The following is a 24688-nucleotide window of genomic DNA, read 5'->3' on the forward strand; positions in this document are numbered from 1 at the left end:
TAGAGGGAGCAGGGAGCTCCAAGCTCTTGAGTTTTGGAGTTCTGATGAGTGGAGGTGGTTTTGTTCAGAGTTCTTTTTGATTTGGCTTCCAGGTGAGAGGAGAACCATCGTGTCCTGCACTCGGATCATTAACAAGACCATGACACTGGTGAATGACAGTGACTGCCAGCGAGTGACCCGCCCCGAGCCCCAGGTCAGGAAATGTAACACACACCCCTGCCAGTCACGGTAAGGAGTTAAAAACACTAAAACCAATATCCTTTTCCTTCAGAAACTGCCCCTTTCCAAAGCCTCCATCTGGTGAACACAGTGCAAATGTCTCAAAGTGTTGGGACACATTGTTAGCCACAGTAAGCAGCTGTAATATTCATTTCCTTTTGTTGAGCAGGTCAGATTTTCATTACCTCAGACAAAGCCCATTTAATTTGTGGTCAGTAAGGCCAGATTCCATGGAGGCTGCCTTCATACATTGTTTGAGGATGGTTTTCTTTTCCCCTTGGTTGCCTCCTGGGAGACAGCATTTACAGTATAAAGTTAGACAAGAGTAAAGTGACTGCATATCTAACCTTTCTTTTTTTGAATCAGCACAGAATGGGGTCTGATTAGCTGTCAAACAGTGCTACAAAAACTCTGAAGCCAATAAATTAAATTATGATGAAACACATTTTAGATGTTTTTCTCAGTAAGGGTGCTTTTCTCCTCACTAGTTATTAGAGATCTCTAAAAATAATAAAAGTATCTTTTTTTTTTAATTTGGCAAGCACTTTCAGCTGAAATTATTTTGATCTGTGTTATATTAAAAAAGACATTTCTGGCCAAAATGACAAAAGACAGGAAGGTAAATTAATTTGTTCAGTTTGTTTGCTGACAAAAAAAAAGTTCACTCTTGTTCTGCAGTGATGTTTAGCATTGTAATGTAGAAACTCCAATTTTGATAGTAGTTAGAATAACACCAGGATTGGGGGTTTGATCCATGTGTAGGCCATTCACTTCAGAGGTGGGCTCCATGATCCTTGTGGGTTCCTTCCAACTCAGAATATTCTGTGATAAAATCAATTTCAGATAAAGCTAAACAATACCTAAAAAAGCATCTTCAAACCAACCTGCTGGTTGCTGCATCTTGGATAATCAGACAAGCCAGGGAAATGCACCTACAAAGCTAATCCTGCTGGCAGAAGCAATGGGGGGAACAGCAAGCAGCACACTTCCTTCTAATTAGAGCTGCACTCTGATTAAAGTGCCCTGGAGCAGGGAAATGCAGTGTCAGGTCATCCATCAATAAGGCTGGTTCAGGTTTCAGTTTCTGTCTGCACTGCCTGTTATTGCTGCTGGACAATATTGGCTGTACAGCTTGCAGTACTGAAAGGTATAATGAGATACCCTGGTGTGTAAGGAGAGCCAAAATCCCAATGGATTCAAGGAAACAACTCTTTCCTTCAAGAAGGAAGTCCAGTGAGGCTGGGATTTCTGTCATGCCACTCTCTCAGAAAGAAACAAAAAGCATCTGCTTGTATTACTGCCCTGGCATGAAGTATTTCTCCCAGACCTTTTAGAAAGCTGTCAGGAGTAGACTGGAGTGAGCCCAGGCAGGTATGGGAGGGGTTCCAGGTGGTAGAGATGAACAAAAGCAACTTTAAATGTTCTGGAAGTTGTTCTGGAAGTTGTGGGCAGCTTCTCCCTCTACCAGCTGAGAGCAAGGATGGGAAGTTCTGGCCGTGTCACAGCCCTGAGACCCACAGTGTGCTCTGAGGGACCCCCATGACCCTGAGCCCCTGGGGAGGTCTCTTTGGTGCCCAGCACTGCTGCCTGTCAGGGCAGTGACAGTGGGTGAGGTTAAATCACACAAAACCTCCTGAGAAAGGATTATTCTGCTCCTGTATCCCGCCTGTGTTCCTCTGGGGAATTTGGTCCAGCCCTTAATGTTATTCCAAGGTCTCTCTTCTCCTGTGTGGAGCCAGCAGGCAGTTTATGGGCACAGCTTACACAGCTCTGCCCAGCTGCAGTCAGCTCTGGCGCAGGGACACTCTTGTTGGCCTATTTTTTTCAGAGCAATGACAGCAGACACTGTCAATGTGCTTAGAACCTGGAAAGGCCACAGAATCCTTGCTGATGATCTGATAGACCACACTCCCTCACTCCCTCCGTGTGGAGTACACTTTCACACTTAACATGCTTTTAACTGGAAACATTTTCAGAAGCACATTCTCTGTGCCTCTGTAGAATTTAAATTTCCACTTGCGTTTGCCCACCCAGACATTAGAAAAGCATGCTTAGCATATTCTCTGACCAAGAACATCTTAAAGAAACCATTCTCTTTCACCATGTCAATGCTTTTTTTATGAGCCCTGAATTTGTTTTAGGGTTTCAAGTAAAATTATTGTAGCATCTTGTTACAATAAGGGCCTTTCCCATTTCCACTCAGACCTAAGCCCTTCACCTGAGTTCAGAAGAAGGAACAATGCTCTCCTTTCTCTGGTAAACCAGCTCTGTTTTGTGCATTCTGAATTGCATTTGCACTTTCACTCAAAATTTAGGAGAATAACCTTTCAGAGTATTTATCTCTAGAGGGGGGTCTTTTGGCCAGCACAGGACTGGGTCAGAGGACACTCAGTCTCTGTTTCACTTTGGGATGGGCTGTGTGACTTTAGCTCACTATCCCACATTGTCCCTTTGTTTCCTCTCTCAATCCATGTATAAGCTGGATTGCAAACTCTTTGGGTTGGGGTGAGATCATATTGTTTAAGTGGAGGAAGAGGCTGTTGCTGTTGAGATTGTAATAAAAATAAAATAAACAGTTACCCACAATTATAAAGTGATCAGGAGGAAAAAAGGGTATGTTATTAATAACAGTGTCTTTCTTCCAGCACGATCCCAAAGTGCTTTGTAAATTATATATCCCTTTGAACTTCAGCCACCTCTCAGGAGAGCCAAATAATGTAGGGCAGGGGACAGTACTTTCATGAGGCCAAGGAGAAGATTGGAATTCTCCAACTGCAACCCAGCATCTGAGGAAAACAAAGCAGGATTTAAAACTTGATTGGATACACTGACATGTTTTAAAATTAAACGTCAGAGAAGAGAATTTTCTTAAGGGTTTTGTTGAAACTGGCAAAAATAAAAGAATCTTTCATTCTTTATTATTGTTACTCTTTCACCTTTTAAAAAAATGCCTCTTTTTCTTCTTATTTTATTTTTTATGTTCCTTGACCCTCTTTTTCCATTAAATTCTTTACAGCTTCCTTTCCTGTCCCAACTGCACCCTATTAGCACCTCTTTATTCTAATCCTTTGCCTAGCTCTTTAGGTATTTTTTACAAAACCCTGCTGTAACCAGATGGAATCTGGATTCCTGCATGCGGCGTGGATGGGTCGATTCCAGCACGCCCAGCACCAACCCAAATCCAGCGGCAGGGCCAGCCCTGGGGCTGGCACCACACTCACAAATCACAGATCCCATCAGCTGTTTTCACTGAAAACACAGCTCGGCCACTGGCCACACACTTCTGCCTGCATGGCTGGGGCTGTGGCTATGAAACTGCTCCCCTCCAAGGCAGGAAGAGCACCAAAACCACATGAAATTCCCCAACTGTTGGACTTGTAATGGACTGTGTGCAAACGCTGGTAATTTTTCTCCTCTTTGCTGTATGAGATTTTAGGAGAGGTTAAGTTCTTTCAGGGGCCTGCTGAATATTTGGTGTTCTTACATGGATGCTGAACAGCAGCATAAATGCCAGAAATCCCTGGCTGCATCTACAGAAAACCACAGGAGACCCTGAGCACTTATTTTCACTGTTTAGGACTTGAAAATATCTCCTGAGCCCCAGGGTTAGTTTTCTGCTCCTACCAGCAGCATATCTTAGACTGCTTTCTACAAGCTGAGCTTTTCCCACAGGCTCCTTCCCTCACTGATAGACTCTCCTTTGACCTTGCTGTTCATGTGGGTCAGAACCTTTTCTTTCCAGCCTAAGTTACTCACTTTAGTCATTTTTTCAGCCTTTTTTTTGTGCATCAGCTCTGTTCCTTTTCTTACAGAGTATTTTCCCTCCCTTCCTTTCAGCCTTGGGCTATTTGCCACAGGACACAACAAATCATTGTATCTCCTCCTTCAATCATTTTTCTGGGCTAAATCCATTGCTTTAACTTCTTATTGCTTTTTTCATGGCTGCATCATATTTGTGGCTTACAGTCATTCGAGATGTTTTCCTCCTCATTTATTTCATTGTATGAACCCTACTCTAACACAGAAATGCTTGTTATTGGTCCCTGAGCCCTCAGCCTTGCACTGTGTGCTGTTTATTTCCATCCTAGTTTTGTTATTGCAGTACTGAAGGTTATTCAGTTCTTCCTGTTTGACATCCTAATCCTCCGAGGCATTGACGCTGCTTCTAGGCTTTGTATTGTCAGCATTTTCTTCAATTTTCCAGCAGTTTTCTTCTTTTTTGTGCCAAGGTCATTAATGAGCATACTAAATTAGATCAAATGCAAGACAGACCTTTCAGGAAGCCCACTAGTGACTGATCTAAATTCCTTTCATACCTGATCCTCCTTTGCAGCACTAAAGGTAGATGGGAGGCCAGCTCTCACCTCTCTATCAATTACACAATTATATCTGTGTTTCCCAGCATGTCACCAGTAAGCATTTCCCATGCAGCAAAAGGACTTCTTCACCAAACACATTAAATCTGCCACATTTCCTTTGTCTGGAAAACCAGTTATTTTAGTCAGAGAAATGCAGCCAAGGAGTTTTGCCTGGAGGAAGCCTATCTTGCATCCTTTTACCACTGTGCCCTTGATTATTGTTGCCCTCCAAATCAGCTCTAAAAGCTGGCACACTGCTGAGGTCAGCTCTGTGGTTACATGGGTCACTTCCTTCTTTCTTTCTTCTCTTTTCCTTTCATTTTTCCATCATGGGCTGGAATCCAGCACCAGGCTCCCCAAGGGTTCACACACCACATCAGTGCCCACTGGGGGGAAATAAAGCCAGTTCTAAGAGTCAGTCAAGGCTCCAGTTGGCTCAGCACCTCAAAAACATGTCCAAAGGCTGGGGAGTGCCAAAATAATGGTGCCTCAGTGTGTGATGGTTGATAGTGTCCTTTGCTTTGACTCCTGGTCTGATTTAGGCTTAGGGTGTATCCATGTGCTGCCTGAGAGTCCACCCTGCCCTCTAGACTTCACCATATCCCTGTGACAGTGCTCTGTTTGACAGCCCAGGAATACAGAAATCAGAATAATACAGAAATCAGTCTGTCTCCCTGACTCTGGGCTGTTTGCACCCCATTTCTGTGTGTTCTCATCACAGGTAGATGGGGAGCAAAACAATCTCAGATTTATTTTGTGAGGTGGTTGTCTTGCAAATACTAGAATTTGGGTGGAACAATATGATGGAAAACTCTTTGAGAAGATCAGCAAATTCCTCACAGGGCTGTACAGAAATGGCACTAAACTGGAGGGATGTGGGTGTTTGTTAGCTGAAGGGGCTGAGCTGGATATTTGATGGCTCCAAATGGGTCAGTCCTTTCATTAATGCAGTTTATCATCCATAAAGTTCAATGCCAGCAGGTTCAAACCCTTGTCTGTGCCTTGTGCTGAGAAACATCTTTGATGTGCATTGGATTTGGTTACATGAAAAAAAAAGAAAAGAAGGAACAGCCGTGGGGAGGGTTTCATTTTAGCCTGGAAATCTGGCATCAATAGTAATGTTAGCACCCTCTGATCCAAGAAGGCACCACGTAAGAGCTCATTTTGAAGTGCTTCCCAAAGCTGGAGTTGGGATCTCCAGAATCAGCTTGAGCTTAATGAATTTGCCAGGACTGTGCTGGAGGGGCTGGAGCAGGGAATGCTGCGCTCTGGTGGCAGCTCCTCGGGGCAGTGCCTGCAGCAGGGCTCCCTGGGCTTTGCAGCAGCAAAAACCAAAATGCTGCACACTAGAAAACCTGAGAGACTCCACCTTTGTGAGGGGTGGCTGATGTCTTGCTGTGGGCCAGGTCAGGTGATGCTGATCCCCATCCACCAAAAGGAGGCAAAACCTCCTGTGCTCCAGGTTGTAGGCAGGTCATCAAGTGCCAGTCAGTGGCTAATCAGCCACTGAAGGACAATTTGCTTGTATCTTCCAGCAAATCCAGCAACTCAACTCAATGGAGCAATTTTGGCAGAGAAGGCTGGGGTGCAGACAGTGTAGAATGAAAAGTGCTCTTTGGCTACTGCTAAATGCACTTACATCAAACACTCCAAGCTGATTTGCTGAAGCAGGAGTTAATTTGGCATTATTTTCCACATGGAGTCATGAGACAGGTCCCTTAGCTTTGGTGTAAACACCCAGGCTGGCTTCCATCACTCCTTTCCCAGTGCAATGTTTGACTCACCAACCTTGTGGTTGACCATTGCCTTGTTTTAAAATGTTACATGATCTGTGCTGCTTTGTTTTGAAGCTCTTCAGGCCAAGTGCTGTTCTAACCCACAGAAAAGGATTAGCAGGATAATATAGCAAAATATTTAATTGTGAAATCCACTCCTCCTGCTGCCTGCTGTAATGATCTTCACAGTTTGCATCGTGTTCTGGGAGCTGAGAAGGCACTGCCTTCCTGGAAAGGCAGGGAGTGGAGCTGGAAACCAGTTGCCCCATTAAAGCTACACCTACCATGGAGGTGGGGAGGGAAAACTCACTGCAGAGGAGCTCTGAGAGTGCTGAAATTCTGTCCCTTGGTGCCACCTCCTCACACTGACCCCACACTGAGTCCTCCAAAACTGAGAGATCTGCTTGTCTGGGGGAGGAGGAGAGGGAACAATGGCTTCCATCTGAAGAAAGACCTTCCCAAGGTGTATGTAAATTATAAAACATTGTTCCATGGCTGATCTTATTGGTGGGAAATTGAAAAAGAAAAAAAAAAGCTGTCAAAATTATAATCACTAAAGAAAAAAAGAAACCTGTGTGAGTGAAAGTTGGCAAGTCTGTTAGCAGAATGACTACTGTACTGGAAAATTACTGAGCACTGTTTATAAAGGCAATCAGACAGGAATGTTAGTCTTGGAGTCCTACTTTCAACATCAGCAGCTGTATTATTCTACTAGATTCCTTGTACTTTTCTCCAAAAAAGAAAAAAAAAGCCTTTTAGTGACTGGGTGTGGCACAACCTGTTCCCAAAAGACAAGATTCACCTGATTGTTTTGAGCCCAGTGCAGCAGAGAGGTGGTGGAGAGCCTCAGGAGTGTGTGAGGAGAGGACAGTCCAATAGCAGTGTCTGTGTGTTTCATGGGAAACACAATTCCATTTGTAAAGAGACTTTTCTTCTACACAGCCGAGCATGAGCTTGGTTTGACAGCTATAAGCAAAGTATATCTGTCAGTTCCACATGACTGATTCTAAGAAATCTTTTCCAATTCTTCGTGCTAAAATTATCCAATGTAAAAACCCAGCCCTGCTGAAAGCTGGTCTGACTTTTGCCTAAATCAGTAGAGCCACAGTTTCCTCCAGGTGCCTCAGAAAACGGAGTGACTTCAACTTGATTTTGTGTCACAAACCGGTGCTAAAGACAACCAGTGCTAACTGGGCATGGACTTATCCTCACCTGTGCATTAAACCAAAAGGTTTTCAGTAAAATCTGTTAGAAATAGGACCCTCACATTGCATAGCTTTAGGTCTGTTTCTGTCACCTGGCTTTTTCAGACATATTTTGTAGGAAGTTTCCTCTGATGCTTTACTCAGCAGTAGCACAGGCTCTAAACTGTAGGTAAGAGCCAGCTCTAAAAAAACAGGTTCTTCATCCATTTTGTCTTCCTAACTTTTTTTCCCCAAATCTTTAGCTCCAAGCCCTCATTTGCAGACATTCATCTCCCCTGGGTTTATGTACATTGTGCTGCAGGCATTTTTTTTTCCTAGAAAATGTGGGAGTCTTAGGCAAGCAGGTAGAGTAGATAATTCAAGGTTAAAAACTAATCCAGACCATAGAAAGATCAAATGATGAACTGAATCTCCAAAAGATATTTCAAGTTTGCTCCAGGGGCCTGCCAGATGAGTGTTGCCAAAGCAGATTAGAAGAAGAACTCCCAATTCCTCAGAAGAGATACTGAGAGGTCAGAGGTTGAGGAAGACTCAGAAGACAAGGATTTAGAGCAGCCCTCTCAGATTGCATGTCCTGCCCATCCCAGCTTTTTGAAGCTTTTGAAAATCACACCCTTCTGGGCATATTTTAGCTGGAAAGACAGCCACTGACTGGGGTAAAATCTCTGCTTAAAAGCTCATCACTTTCTTCCTGAATCTAACCACCAGCAGGGATCACTTAGATCTGGAATCTTCTGCAGAGGTAAGATTACAAAAAATAATAATACCAGGGATGAAGGCATCCCTGTGGCTGTGAAAAGATGAGTGTGTTTGTCACGTAAATCAGTGTTTGTTGGCAAAGTGAGAGGCTCTCCTGGGACCCCAGCTGGAGCACTCCCCAGCTCCCACAGAAGATAGGTTATAACCTGGGAGGGAAAAAGACCAAGCTGAAAGGAACTCTGGTGTCAAGCAATCCCTAAGATCAGTTTACAGGCTTAAAGTGTAACTGGAAGCCAAATTCTGTATATGATATACACAGGGCTTAGTGTACAGCAGTTAATTGGCTTAGTTAATAATGCTGAGCCAGCCTGGGGTTTGGAGTTAGAACACTGGAGTTATTTTTGACATTGTCATAAGAAAATGCCTCCTTTTTTTAAAGAAAATCACCCTCTAAGTAGGTCTTGTTGTTAAACAAACTCAGGTGTGTTCAGAAGGTGTAATGACAGTGTAGAGACAAAAATCTACCTGTGCTGTAATTTAATAGGTACCATAATGTGATACTATTTGTACATCACATTTTTCTCCCCTGTCTGTATATTACTTGCAGATAGTAATTCTGCTAATATCTTGCTGCAAATTCCTTCCAAAAATTTGAAACTGGCAGGAATTTTCATCTTTAATCACTTTATCCATAAATCCTTTGTCTTTCCACATTGGTTGTGAACATTGTTGAAATATAGTTGCAGTGTTCCTGTGTGTTACAGGCACTAAAACAATATTTTCAGCTGCCTGTGAAGGAGAATTTGGGGGAACTGTGGGGGTTCAGGGCACTGCCAGGACTGTGTGTAGCACTCACCTTTACTTACTTGCCAGATTGCTTTTACAAGCCATTGATTCAAGCAAAGATTTCACTGAGAGGATGAAGTTCAGTGGTGAAAGTGATCATCATCCCCTTGGTGCTTTTGAAAATAACCTACTTTACATATTAGTATTATTCAGACATTTAATCTCACTTGTCTCCTGGATGTGAAAGTAAAACCACCACTTGAAAATAGCCTTTAATTTCTAAGTATTTTGACTGTCACAGGCAGGGCAGAGTGGGCTGTGAGGTTTCAGAGATCCCTTACAGCATTCCCCCACCTGATCTGTAACCATAGGGTTGGGATCAGGAGTGGATGTAGAGAATGGTGGCTGAAGCTGGAGATTGATTTCACCACAGATACATCTTTGTATTGGTACCCTGGGTTTCAGCTCATTCCCTATGTAATCATTCTTCTCATGATGATGGTAATGATTGTTTTTTCTGTGCTAATTTTCTAGTTACACTCTGTCATGTCTGTGCTGGTACTGAGAGACCAGCAACAGGGTAGAAACCAGGTGATTTCTCCCCTCCACAAGAACAACAAACAAAAAAATAGAAAGGAATTTTCCTTCCTAAAAGGAAAGCCATAACCTTTCTTCTTAAGGCATCTTGGAAATAATTGGCATGCTGTGTGCTGCCCATCCTAAGTGCAAGCTCACAGACAGCCTCTGCCAAGAATGTATTTTAATCTTTCTCCTTTGCTTTCAGCCCCTTTCCCTTTTTCTTCTGCCAGTAGCTGTAGATCACAGTGAGAGCACAGTGCTGAAGTGAATATTAGCTGAGTGGAGCCTGGGCAGAGCCCTTTGCCAGCCTTGTGACTCACACTCAGCCCATAAAGCACAGTCATTCCTGCCCTCCAGGCCTTTGTCAGGAGGTTCCTTCCCCCAGGTGGATAATTCCCTCACGTTTCTCCAACAGGGCAGAGCCCAGCTGATACCAAGGAGGCCTGGCTATTCATTTTCATGAACGCTGATTCCTGCACTTCAGGGCTATTTTTGTCAGGCTTTCAGCCCTGGTATTCAATTTCCCAGCTGACATTTTCCCATTCCGTAGGAGAAATACCAAGCCCTGGGCCACGGAGATGCACCAAAACTGCAGTCTGGAGAAACAGGTTTGGTGTCTCTTCAGCTGTTTTAGCCAACAGAAATTCACAGATGTGTCAGTCAACTGCTTTAATGCACAGGAACATTTGAGCAGAGTCCTGTTCCACAAAAGACAGGTGGCCAGTCTGCACAGTCCTGCTCAAACCAAATGGCTTCTGCCTGCACTGTCAGCACAGTCATCAGTGCTGTCACACCACTCGTGGCATTCACAAATGAATTCATGACAGTTGCAGCAGGTGAAGATGTTCCTACAAATGGTGCTGAGCTGATTTTCTCCCCTTCAGGGAAGGGAAATAGTTTTTTAATTCATTTCAGAGAAGTAACACACAACACCTTCAAAACAAATGTGGTAAATAAGTTGTTCTACCTGGGTTAAAGGAGTCTCCAGCAGAATGAGATAGTATTTCTCAGCAGACCTTTTTGAGAAGTCTTTTTTGGGCCCCTTACCATAATAGACAGCCCAGGACTGGGTGACAGGTAAAAGATTCATGGTGTAAGGATACAGATCTGGATGACAGTCCTAAATAACAGGCTAGAAGGTCAATTGCCTGGTGAGAAAGGCATGAGAGCCTTCTGGTGCTCAGTGGCTGCACAGTTATTGCTCCAGTCCCTCACTCCATGCAGGAATGCCTGCGATTACAGAGAACATGCTCTCACTGACTGATTGCAGGAAGCTGAAGATTGATGCTGCTTTTCTTTTAGAAAAAAATGTCATTCCCTCCATCCCTCCTCTTTCAGATCCTTCTTAGACACTTTATTCACTGCTTGTAGCCCTACTGCTGCTTCAGCACTTGCTGGAGTCAGTGGAGCTGGAAGACAGAGCAGGGAGGATTCCTCCTTTCCCTTGCAAGGAATGGTTTTGCAGGACAGTCTGCAGACAAGTCTGTCTCTATCTGAGAGAAAAAACCAACCCCACTGCAGAGAGTGGAGTTAAAGGGAATGATGCAGAGTTTGGGCTTTTGCCTGACATGGAGCCAAGAGGGAGTATTCCCTTGCATACTGACACTGCTGCTTTACACACTTCAGCTCCCAGAGGGGATCAGTGAGCTCAGGGTGACAGCAGCACAGCACCACCAAAGCACCCACACACCCAGGAAGAGCTGCCCACTTCTCACTGGCTTTAAGTGAAGCATAATGTTTTATTCCAACAGTTTGCTAACCTTTATCCTCTGGCTCCTTCCCAGGTGGGTGACTGGCCACTGGAGTCCCTGCTCTGCCACGTGTGAGAAGGGAGTGCAGCACCGGGAGGTCACTTGTGTCTATCAGCTGCAGAACGGCACCTACGTCAACACCAGGGACCTCTACTGCCTGGGCAGCAAACCTGCCACGGTGCAGAGCTGTGAGGGCAGGGACTGCCTGTCCATCTGGGAAGCATCAGAGTGGTCAAAGGTAGGACCTTCACTGGAGAGGAGCCAGACTGCTCAGAGCTCTGGATACACTGGCCTTAATGCATGGTTCTCATGGTCAGCATCCCCACAGCTCTGGAGAGCTGGGCAGGACTCTCATCCGTTGAGATGAGCAGTGAGGAGCTCAGGTTTGGTTTCCAGACCAGATGAGTTAGTAAGGCAGGGTTTAGATATGCTCTAGTGACTTATCTATCCATCTGAAAACTCTGACCAAGAAGGGAAAATGTTTCACTGACCTGAGGCCAGAAGTGCAGTAACCCAGGGCTTCTGGCTCCATTTAAATGTGGTGTGAAGAAATACCAGGCTTATCAGGCATCTGCATGTTACAGAGAATGGACAATCTTTGGGCCCTATCCAGACTTCTTTGGTATAATTCCAGGAAGAAGAAAAAGCTGGTTACATTTTGTATAAAAGATGCATCTCAGAGTAGCTGCAGAGTTAAGACCTTTTTCCCAAGTGCTATGAATGCATTTCTGATGTAAATGATGACAGCTCTAGACAGTTACCCTGTGTTTTGTTTAGCAGCAGAATGATCTGGGAGTGTGCCTGCAGTTGATGACCAGGACTCAGCTAGTACAGGGCAGCTTTGTCTGTACCTGTGCGTAGCAGTCCTTACAGGATGCCCATGTTCACTTTGATTTTGTATTTGCTGGGCTCACCTGAGTGATGAGCTCTTTTCACTCTGGCTGCAGGGTTACAGCTCTACCAGCCTCATTCCAGCCTGGCTGTCCAGCAACAGCCCTTCCTGTGGGAAGGATTCCTCATTATTCCCCTCTGTTTGGAACAGGGAGCTCCTGTTTAAAACATTGTCAAAGAGCTTTTGCTAGATACTATTGTTAGAAATGTGCTTAAAGTCACAGAAGCTCAGGACAGAAGGGATCCTGAGGAGCAGTGTCTCCTCACAAACAGAATGGGATTTCATTGTACACCTCCTGGACAGGAAATCTTAGTTTGGCAAGAGAGGTGATGGTTAAGTGAGAGCAGTGTTCCCTTTCAGTGGGGTGCTGGATCCTTCACTGGTGCATGAGATTCTTTTGTTACAAAAGATGTGCACAAACACACCAAGGTTTTAGTAAGTTGTCTGATATGCCTTTTGTGAGCTCCCCTTTCAGAGGATGCCCTCTCTATTTCTTATAGCTAAACCAGCTGAACTGTTTATAGCTGAGATTAGGGTGCAATTCCTAACTGGTTTACATGTGGATTTTTTCCTTGAGTCTTTTGTTAACAATCCCAGGTACTTCTGTCTCCCTTTTGTGGAATAGAGAATGTCAAGTTACAGATTAGTGGAAATCTTCCATGTCCGTGACCATGTAACTCCTTTACAAATACATAGCATTTTTAGATAATTTTTTCAATAGCTAGTTTACTTATCCTTTGATACATTTATTTACTTTTGTTGGGTCTGTAACTGTGCACTTGTGATTTTAAATTTGTTATTCTGACCCATTTCTGCTGTTATGAAGCTCAGTTGACTCCAGGACACATTTGATACTCTGCCAATGTGAACTCTTCTCACACCTAGGACTTTCTTCAGTGGTAATCACTTTATTCCTTAGCATTTTAATCTGATGTTGAGGAATAAATAAATATCACTGATATTGTATCATTTTATAAATCTATTTTCTGTTCTGTTTTTTTTTTTTTTAACTTCTTGCTCATGCAACGCAGTTGACTGCACTGATGTCTGGTCCCTGGTCAAAAATGTGTGTTTTCACAGCAAATTCCAATACAATCTTCATCATGGAAAAAATTAAGTTCCCCTTGTATTGCCAAACACTTGAGATTGTTTTGGACAAAGTACTGCTCGACCCATTTTTAATGATAAAAATAGAGACTGTCAGGAGAAGGTGAATGTTTCTACTGTTAGAGAAATAGAGTGGAAAAAAATATGGATTTCCTTCAGATAAAGGAGTTGTGTCTTAACTGCAAAGTTGTGTTGCTCCTTTGCAAAGCTTCATGGGATCTGACAAAGTAATTTGTTAATAAAATAAGACTTAGTGATCTTGAGTGAACACACAGAACTGTGTCTATTAATTTGTGGACTCTGTAAAATCTATGTATTAAGAAATTCTTCATGAAAACAGATGACTTGAGGAAAGGAAAAAAACCTCTTAAAGAGGGTGATTTATATGTGACCACCAAAGATCTGTTGGAAACCTTCTTGCTCATGCTGTTTTGTCTAGGAAAGTATATGCAGTATTAATCTGTGAATGACTTAAAAGCTGTGGGAAGAACAAACAGTTGGTGTTTTTCCCAGACTTGCTTGTAAAACCCACCTAGAGATTTCTCCTACTGTGAAAAATACTCCCACTTCAGCTTGATTTACTTCGAGTAAATTGGATCGTTCCAAAGATTTTTATATATTGAGCTTTGTAGTTTGAGATGAACGAGTGCAACCCTGAGGAGTCCACCCTGGGGCCTGAGGAAAATGATACATAATTTGGGAAAGTCTACCCAACTTGGGGCAAATTCATGGCTTTAAGGTACCATTTAGGGAGCTCCAGCCTGGGATCTCTGGCAAGCCTTGCTCTCTGAGCAGTCCAGCAAAGCATTTTGTGGAATTCTGCAAAGTTGGGAAGAACTCACCCCCCTGTCTTAGCAGAACTCTAGATTGTGCTCCTTACAAAGATGTTACATCCGTGAGGGGTCACACCGTGAGCAGCACACAGTAAATTAAGTGGAAGGTTTCCCAGATTCTCAAGAAGTCACTTTGTAGTGCTGTGAAGTATTTAAAGGCATGTCTGTTTGCTTGCCAGCTCATAAACGCTTGTCATTCATGTCCTTAACAAGGCCAGCAGGTCAGAACTGCCTGGATTGTGTTTTTAAGACAGTTAGACAGGCATGCTGAGATTTGTCCATTTGATGTAATTTATATCAAGCTGACGCTTGTTTCCAGCATAGACCCCCTGGATGGAGAAGCTTCTTGGAACACGTTCAAAAGACCTCACAGAATATCTCATATCTGCACTATTTATTCAGTGTCAAATCAACTGTCTTTTCCCTGCTGGCCCCCTGAAGGGGAGAACTTGACGTGCCAGGGGAGGTTAGTTTTTATCTCAGCTGGTACATAGATCATTTCTCCACCCACCTGTCCCCAGCGGCTCTGCAAGACAATTTCTCACTCTTAACCACTGCAGTGGCATGAGAATGAGGAGCAGGCAGACTGGCTGTGCTCAGGGGTAGTGACAAGGACTCAGGTGGCTGTGACAGCAGGTGCTCTGTTACCAAACTGGTTATTGAAAACAGAAATTTGGGTCCAGTTCATGCCAGTGTCCTTTCCCCACCTCGTACAGCCAAGAAAAATCAAGACAAATTCTTCACTAAACAAGAATTTCCAGCCATTGGCAAAGATAGCAAGTGAGTGACCAGATATCACTGCTCTTTAGAGGCTAATCCCATGGAGCCCAGGCACAAAAACATTGTGGGTAATTTGTGCTCACTCAGTAAATGTTTGTTAGAGTTTTTCAGAATAAAGATAGTGATGGCAAATCAAAATGTGAACGTGATGTGTGTGTTTCACATGAGAAGGTGTGAGAATTGTGACTTTGCCATGATATGCAGAAACTGTACTAGAGAAACGTGTTTATAACAGTGGTCTCATGCTGCTGTGATTGAAAATTACATTTAACACCACCATTTATCACCCTTGATGTATCCCATGATACATCAAGGGATTGGCAGTTCTGTGTAGTGAATCTCAGTGTGTCCTTCAGTATGAACCAGGAGCTCTTCAACACAAGGTTTAGTGACACCAATTCTAGCAAAAAGCCAGCTGACGTTTTTCAAAGAAGGTTGATTTTCAGAATTGCCATTTTTCATAAGTAAAATATTTCACAAGCAGTCATCATGCTTTTCAAATTACTCATATATGAGTGGCTTAGATTATTGTAATAAAACCTTATGGATTATCATTTCCCTCAGTGTTCATAACCCCAGCTTTTCCTCTGAGCTGTGTTACCAACATAAAAGTCATCATTTCTAAGCACCATGTAACAAAACACCAAACCCCTGGTTTTTTGCAGTGCTCAGCAGACTGTGGCAGGGGAATTCAGAAAAGAACAGTGACGTGCACAAACTCCCAAGGGAAATGTGATGCAGCCACCAGGCCGAGAGACGAGGAGGAGTGTGAGGATCACACCGGCTGCTACGAGTGGAAAACAGGAGACTGGTCCAAGGTAACAGCAAACACCTTGTGCTGTTTTCTTTCTGAGAGCAAAGATGTTCAGGGTGCTGAGCTCCTGTCTGCTGTCGGCATCAATTTGCAGTTTAAATATTTAGGAAGCAAAAGTTTAACTGATTTTCAGGGCAGCCTGGGATCTACACACATTGTCCAGTCCTAGACTCATTCCAGCCACCTGAAATGAAAGAAGGGCTTCAGTTTAGAGGCAGAGCTAAAACCTCAGTCCCTTCCTCAGGGCTGGAGCTTACCTTCACTTAGGCCTGTCTGAACATTGTTTCTTCAGTGACATCAGTGGAATTAATTCCTGAATGCAGTGGATTAAACCAGAGCAGAGTCTGCTCTGTATTTGCATTCTGATCGTAAAGTAATATGAGGTTTTGCTTGGGAAGGAGGCCTGGCAGTGTGAGAAACTCAGCCCTTGCCAGTGTTGTTCAGAAAGCATCCTTTACATTACTGACTCCATGTTTGCATAAAGGGCTACAAATTCCCAGCAATATTATATTCCAGTTTGGTTTTATCTTATCTTTCTAACTGTGCTGTTCTTTAAACAGAAAACCTACTTTCTGTTCTGGAATGTACGGCATGTGCAGAAACCACTGGGATACAGTAGTTGCACTTTGCTTTCCAAAAACCCAAACTCCAGCAAGCAAAATCCAATGAAGCAGAGGCCCAGGATGGGCAAATTGGCTTATCTGGGATTGCTTTTTTTTTTTAGGAATTACAGCTATATATATACTCTGTCATAGATACATGAATTTAGTGGTGTCAGTGCTGGAGAATGCAGGAAGAACCTGCCACATACAGAGTGTCTGTATTTATGCTGAGCCAGGAATTTATGTCACAAGATGTTTACAGTATTGAACATTATTTTATTCATAAGCTGGCACTCAGAGTCCATGCAAGCTGGCCAAAACAAACAGTCCCCAGGTGAAAAAACATTATTTATTTATTTATTTATTTGTGGAACACTAAAACATTTTGGCATGCAAACAGACCTGGGTTCTCTAGATAGGGAGGAATATGAAATAATTGTGTATTCACCGATTACATGGATTGAAAGTTCAGTGTTGTGTGAACAGTTCCAATCTGATAAAGATGTTGGCTCACTGCTGGGAGGGCTGCAGCCTTACATGGGTCACAGTAAACAGTTGTTTGATGGGTTTAATGTCTGCATGTGAGCAGGGCAGGATCGGTGCAAAATCACTTGTTGTTTGTGATTCTTAACTCAGGATCAGGATCATCCCTGTGCAGGAGGGCACAAAAGCTTGTGTGCTGCATATGTGGCTGCTTCTGTCTGCAGGGAGCTTGTGCCAGTGCTCTGCTTCCCAGGAATTTCACCCTGTGTGAGTGCAGCAGGATGTTCTTGGACTTAGATTTGGTTAGTAATGAGCATGTAAAATTCTAGACATATTGGTTAATTCTGACTGGACACTTAGGTCACACAATTAGATTCTTATTCTCTGAGTAGAGGGGTAGAGATTGCTAGAAAATGGTAGGTACAATTCTTAGAAGAAAATGTATTGTTCCAGAAACCCAGATAGCCGAAATGTTTAAAGTGGAATTCAATTCTTCACAAATCCTGAGTGAAGGATTTTCATCATGAGGATCCAGAAGCTTTAATACAGGGCTTGGACTTAGGAGGGGAGCCTTTACAGCTATCAGCAACTCTGGCTTAAAACAGTTCCTCCTTTAAGGAGAAACACAAAGTCTGTAGCCATTAGCTTATAGTGAACTCTTTAAAATTCATCCTTCTAGGCCAAAATTCCACTGTAAAACATTTGTTCCCAGCCCTGTAAAAGTCACTGTGAGAGGGCTTTGCTGACTAAGATGGAAACTTTTTCTGTTAATACAAATTGATCTCAGAACAAGCAACAACTTTGTGCAATTAATGTGTTGTGCATTTGTTGCTTATTGTTGAGAACCATCAGGGAAGCACGATTTAACTAACAGTGGTAATTATCAGAGGTTAAAATAATGGGCCTTGATGCTTTGTGTGCAAACAGCTTGCCTGGTGACTTGGCCACTGATCCTTAATTTCCCAAACCAAGATCCTCTTTGAAGATGCTGGGAAGTCATGTAAGAGAGAGGGAAAACCTCATTTCAAAAGTCAAGTCCAGATACAACTTGTAAATAGAGCAGGCTGTTTGGGTGGTATGACAGTGTTAGTTTTGTGTTAGTAGTGGCAGTATTTGTAGAATACACAGACTCTGTGCCTGAGGAGATGGATCAGCTCCCCCAGGAGCTCCCAGCAGCAGTAAAACCTCCACACCTACCCCAGACAAATTTTGATTTTAAGTCCTCAGCTCTCATTTAGAAGAGGTGAGGACTGGAGATGAGGCCATGCTGATCTGAGACCTGCATCCACCAGCCAAACCTCATCCACTGCCTTAGCAACAGCTCTGTAGCCATTATCCATGGCTGAAAGAAGAGGGATTTTATCCCATTTTCTGTCAGGTTTATTTGCAGCTGATCCTTGCTGTGTCCTGTAGCTTTTGGAAAGCATTTGGAGCTAATTTTCATGTTTGTATATTCTTAATATATTTGCAGCATGTTTCAAGTGTTACACAAGAAACTGATATATCTAGTTCACTTTGCAAACACATAAGGCCAAGTTTGTAAAGTTATTTTAAATGGCTCTGGGTTTGTCTTTGTTAGCCCAGTGCTTGAGATACAAACTGTACTGGAATTCTGAAGACAGAGAGTTACCACTGCTACTAAACTTGCAGCTTCTCTACACTGCTGCCACTTCTCTTTTAAACCCATTATCTTAAAGGGATATAAGCATTATTTTTAGCATTTAACTCAGCATGAGTGATACAATACTTCTGGCCCCAGAGTCTTCAAACCTAATAGAAACATGATTTGCACAATGCAAGACCCACTGAAGGTGTTAAACTGAAATAATTATTCTATTTTTGCCTGGATTCTTCAGAATTGCAATTCATTTTATCGTCCTTTTTTGTACATGATGCAATATAGAAAAAGGAGTCCAAGCCATCTCCCATTCAGTCATTTCTTCCAAGAGGAAATTCCACATCCAGTTTGCATTCAGTTAAAGAAACAAACATCTCATACACTCGTTCTGCTTTGAAATAGTTCCTCCTTGTTTGAAATCTGAGCTGTTAAATGTTCTAGCACTGGAAGCGTTTTTACATTTTTGTTCTAGTTGTGCTGGTCAGAGGAACAAACACAGGTTGCTCAGTTTCCCAACACTTGCTCAGGCTCCCAGACTGCTGAAAATGTGCCTCTTGATGCTTTAGCAAGACAGTAGCCCATTCTTTCATGGTGAATTATATTTTTGCTGACAAACTTTACATCGAGGATTACATTCCTGCAAGAACAGTGTGTCTTAAAGTGTGTGGCTCTCTGGGGAGCTGAGCAGGACACACAGCCCAGCTCCACACCATTCCCTGCCCCAGGCTGTGCTGGAAGGGGCTCTGCAGGACATGGACCTGGCATTGGAGTCACTGGAAACGTGTCCCAGATGATGCAGGGAGCTGGAGGTGTTGGTGAGTTGTGGTGGTGACACAGATCTTGTGCTTGGAGCTGAGCAGCACCAGGGGCTGCTTTTTAGCCACCCAAGGCTGGCCCCCATGCTCAGCTCTCTCCCCTTCTGCTCCAGCAGTGATGTGGCAGGAAAAGATGGCCCAGGGGAGAACTTAGTGCTCTCCACAGCCACCTCAAAGCAGGCTGTGTTGAGGTGAGGGTCAGGCTCTTCTCCCAGACAACCAGAGATAGCTCAAGGGAGATTCAAGTTGGGTATTAGGAAAATGTTCATCACTGAAAGAGTGGTTAGGCATTAGAACAGGCTCTCCAGAGAAGTGGTGGAGTCACCATCCCTGGAAGTGCTCAAAACCCAAGCAGATGTGGCACTCAGTGCTAGGGTTTAGTGGGCAAGGTGGTGTTTGGTCAAAGGTTGGACTTGACCTTGGAGGTCTTTCCCAACCTTAGTAATTCTTTACTTCTGTACAGTCCAAGGCTACATTTTTTGAGTTCCTTTCCTTCAGTTGTCCTTTGGACTCTTCTAAGGTAAAATTGAGGAGGCAAGGTTATACAGCAGGAGCAATTCTCCACAAAATTTGTCTGGATTTTTATTTATTTCCAGTTTTACTTAATTGTTTCTCTATTTCACGTGTCTCAAATTCTGTCCTGACTGAAGTTCTGTATTTGGAGCCAATAGCACAGAATGATTCAGGGCTCCCAGTTTCATTTTTTTGACTATTCTCCATTTCACTGGTGTTGTATCAAGAAGGGTGGAATTACAAGCCAGACACACAAGCTCCATCATTAGCTCTGACTTTCACAAGGGGCATTTTCAGCTCTGTGGGTGGAAGTTTAAATATAAAACTTCTGTCCCTCAGGCAACAATTTAGCTCATTAACCTATTATATTACCTAGCCCAATGAAAAGATTTTTGGAAGAAGAAAGACACATAGAGGCCTTGTAGCATGTTGGCTTTGCCATATTTTTTCTTTGCAGTTACAGTAGTGCTCTGTAAATACTAAGGCCTGTATTAATCTCAGATAACCCAGTGTAAATCCAGGGTAACTGTCTTTCATTCTTCCCTACAACCCACTGGCCACAGGCCAAGGATCTCACTCAGCACCCTGGGTCACATATCAGTCTCTCTTACCTGAGGGTAAACCCAGATTAATTCAGGCATTTGAGTTTATGCAGGTTTATGCCACTGCCCAGCAGAGCAGGATCTGACCTGGTGGGCTGTGCACAATCTTTGGGTCTTGGGTAGGAACCATCACAGATTTGTGCTCTTGGGAGAAAGCAAATCTATGACACATCAAGCTAGGCTTCAACTAGCAGAGAAAGTAGAGGAAAAATCTATTTCTACCACTTCACATCTTGTATAACCACCTGGCACAACTTCCACTGGATTCAGAGAGATTGAACACTCCAGAAATGGAAAGCCCCAGTAAGGATCAGCTTGGCAAAGTGTAATGTTAAACAACATTCTTGTTGCCAAATAGTGTCAATAGTGATAAAGCACATCTGAAAAATCACCCAGAGCCACCTGCCCTCCCTGGGCATCAAGAGTTGCCAATTCCTTCACAGAACTTGCTGAGCCTGTGAAATGCTGGAGATGGGTTCTCATCCCAGGAGGACATTAACAGTAGGGAGAGAAAAAAAAAGAATCTAATTTCCTGGAAGAAAAATACTGGCTTTGTGCCAGACATTGAGGTGCTTCACACTGAAGATCAGCAGTCATTCATCACAGTGGGTGGTAACAAGGATTTGTAATTGCAAATTAATTGTTTTGGCAGGATTACAGAAGGTCTTATTCTCTGAGAGATAAACCCCCAGCCTTGCAGTGCACCATAAAACATGATGGGTTTTGGGGCTTTTTTTCCAAAAATACAATCTCCCAGTGCCAGGAAGGCATATTTTCCAAGCTCCAAATGATTGGGAACATCAACAAAATCCTCTATGTGCCTCACTTTTAATGATTAATTCATATTACATAATAAGAAGAGTAAATCAATGACAGCTGTGGTTTGAGAGGTGTATTCAAAGCTGTTATAAATATAGAAGCAAAACTGTCCTTTGTTCTAACATTCATTACAAATTCATGGCTTGACCTGACATCTGTTTATGATAAGCTATGGACAACTTGGTTATTCTTCATAAAGGTCAGAACTAAGTTAATCTTCTTCTACCTTGGAGAAAATAACTTTTCTTGTTGGATTGAGAGAAAACTCTGCAGGAGGGATGGTAGCTTAAAACTGCAGTGGCACGTCAGAGCTGACAGACCCTTCCCTGCCACTGAACAACTTTGTGATTTATGGCTGCTCACATCCTTCAGCAGCACTGGAAGGTTGTCCACAGGCCTCACTGATGCACATCAGTTGTTCTCCAGAAGCTGATGGAGCTGGGTGGGACAGCAGAGGATCCAACAAGCTTTAGTAGTCAAATTCCCTGCTTCTGTGGTCCTGGACATGGCCAGGAGCCAGAGCATCTGTCCTAGAGCTAAGACCTGCACCATGGACTGCTCTGAGTTGTGGTTCCCTGTGGTTTGTGGCTCTGGCACACCATCACTGATGTGCAAACCAGAGCCTTTCTTGCCAACAGCTAAATCTCAAAGTACCCCTCCCTACAGGAGATGAGATCAAATGGCCCAAAATTGGTTTTACCAGCAAGGAACACTCTTGGGTTTGAGCAGGGCTTCAGTAAGATGAATGCCACCCTTCTGCTCTGTGATTGTGTGTCCCCACATCTGTGGAATGTCTTCAGCTGTGGGCAGAGGTGGAAATGTTGCATCATGGCACTAAAACAAGGTCGAGCCTGTGCCTAGGCTTGGGCTAAGAGCCAGCCCCAGTGGATGCAGCTCTAGTTGGGACCTGGGCATGGAAAGGGAAGAGATGCTGACTGCAGAGCTGGCCATGTCCTTCCCCTGGGCACTGCAGGCTCCAGGAACCAGGTCCTGTTTGTGCCTTCCAAGTTGCTCCTTGTTTGCACAACAAATTGCACAGCTCATCTCCACTGGAGTTTCTGGGAACATCCCTGGTACAAATTATTGTGAAGGTTCTGTAGTAAAGGAGAATGTGCTGCAAGAAGATCAGATTGATCTGAACACTGAAAAAGATCAGTGTTTTGTTTGAAGTGGAGCACACTGCCTCGGTGTTTTTGTCTCATATTCCAACACAGCCTCCAGTGATCCTATTAACTGGAAGAGTAACTTCTCTTCTTTGATATTTTATTTAAAAGCCTGGTCCATTAAGTGCATTTTTTTGATGGAGAGTTAAAGCCTTCCACCAAGACCAGTGGATTGGAAATGAAATTCCATTGTGATTTTTTTACTCTTATTTTTTTAAGTGAAAAAGGAGAAAGAGTGAAAGACAAGCCTGTTCAAGTATTGGCATTCGTTTTCTCTGAGTTTCTCTGAGATGTTGCAGTGTCTAGGATCATTACTACTCCTATTTTGAAAATAGGAGTAGTAATTCACCATTTAAATTCTGTAATACCAGTCTAAGGAGGATTTTCCCCTTGAATACCTACAGCAGTATGTACTGCTAGCAGGGACTGCTGTAATTTCCCAGTCCTTTCAATAACCTTTTGAGATTTATAATGACTGCCAAGGCATTAAGGGGACAATCTCCCAAAACACCTTTAAGGAGCAATGAGCACCAGTGTGACTGACTGCAAAGAGATGAAACAGTGTTAGCCAGCATCACACATGTCAGAGCTGGGTAGCTCCATGTCCAGAAAATGCTCAGGCAGGACTGAATGAGAGATGAGCAGTCTCTTGCTGAAATTAAAAAAAAACCAAAGGAGTCCTTAGTTTAATTACTTTCTTCAATAAATTGCATTGGGGGAGCATTGATCATTAACTGATTAATAACTAATAGTAACTAATAATGCATTCAGTGGGGCTTCAGTTCCCAGGATGTCCTCTCAGGATAACACCTGGGATGGGGATAGAGCTCATGTGAGCCCTGAGAGCCTGGCTCAGCACAAGCAGCTCACAGTGCTGTAGGAGCAGGAGGGATTCTCCAGCCTGACCCAAGTTCTGTGATCCCATGGATGTCCATTACTACTGGGGCTATTTAAAATTACCTTGATTATGCCTTTTGCATTAGGTGTTTTTCACCAGCAGGTCCTTGCATTTGTCCTGCTGGAATAAGCTCTGGAGTATTTCCACTTTCTGCCACAGGTCCAGCCATGGCACAAGTGCAGTAGGTGACCTGCTAGAACATGGGCCCCAGTGGGCAGCACTGTGTCACCTCACAGCTCTGCTTGAGCCTGTTCTTCAAATCCAGTTTGAAACCTTGTGAGAAGTAAATTCTGCCTGATTGGAATATTGGATTAAATGGCATTTTCTCATCAGCATCCACCTGGGCTCCACTGCACAAGTACTTTAGGGGCACTGTCACTACCCAGAATATTCATGTGTTCAGCCTTTAATCTCTGAACTCTCTGTACACAATGGAGCTTTTCAGAATAGCAAAGCCCAGCTTAATTATGCAGTGAGACATGCTGGATGTGCTGGTCAGGTCTTGTTCCTTGGGGTCGTGCAGTTTGAAAGTACAGCTGTAGGCAGTTTGCAAAAATTGCTTCTCTTTTCCTGCTAAGATACTGTCACATCAACCACGAGCATTTGCTGCCATAATTTATTGTTTCTTCCCATACTGAGTCAGAAGGGTATGCATTTTTTTCTTCTTGGCTAAATTAAACAAATCAGTCATTTCACAAAAGTTTCCAAATGAAAGATTGTTGTAAGCAAGACCAGATATGTTCTTTTACAGATCTGGGGTTCAAAAAGAAGAAGAAAAAAAAAGAAAGAAAAGAACAAGGAAGCTTGAGAAACAGCTTACAGTTTGCTTTGGGCTAATTAGATCTTATCAGTGAAAAGACAGATATTTCTTTCTTTAGCATGATGCCATGGTGAAAGTTGACCTGGTGTTTATGAAAGCATATTGCATGCTGCTTTTCAGCTAGAGCTGTGGGGTTTAAAGGAGTGATCCTCATAAAAAGCCTGATGTGAAGGTGTGTGGAGCACTGGCTCCCAGAGCACACATGTGTGTGCTGTTAAGGTCCCGGGAAGGGAGCAATTACAGGACCTTTGTCATTCATCTCAGATGCTGTGTTAGAATGTTTTTAATAGGAACTTCTCTTGCTTTCTTTCTGACTTTCATAGAGGCAAGGAATAAGACCCCCGAGGGGAAAAACACTCTACCCTAACGCCTTGAATGCTTGAACTCTGAAGTCAGTAAAGCATGACTCTATCTCTCAATATTGGAGCTTTAGCCATGGTGTTATCCTTGGCTCCAGCAACTTCCAGCAAACTGGGGGCAAACCAGTGTCTTTAAACATCAGATGCCTGCAGACTGATGAATAAAGAGAAAACCCCATCTTGCCTGCAGCTGACTTG

General features: G+C 43.3%; 1 protein-coding gene across 1 annotated transcript in view; it reads left to right on the plus strand.

Moving 5' to 3' along the window:
• The window catches only part of ADAMTS17 (ADAM metallopeptidase with thrombospondin type 1 motif 17), a 153187-nt gene that overhangs the window by 120422 nt on the left and 8077 nt on the right, over positions 1-24688 (plus strand). Inside the window, exons 19-21 of the mRNA XM_054272652.1 lie at positions 93-228; positions 11406-11610; positions 15650-15802. Of these exons, the coding sequence (XP_054128627.1) occupies positions 93-228; positions 11406-11610; positions 15650-15802 (494 nt within the window). The remainder of the gene's footprint in view (positions 1-92; positions 229-11405; positions 11611-15649; positions 15803-24688) is intronic.

The sequence above is a fragment of the Melozone crissalis genome, unplaced genomic scaffold (assembly GCF_028551555.1).
Source record: "Melozone crissalis strain CALT ecotype California unplaced genomic scaffold, PUWL_Pcris_2 ptg000014l_1, whole genome shotgun sequence".
In the NCBI taxonomy this organism is placed as follows: domain Eukaryota; kingdom Metazoa; phylum Chordata; class Aves; order Passeriformes; family Passerellidae; genus Melozone; species Melozone crissalis.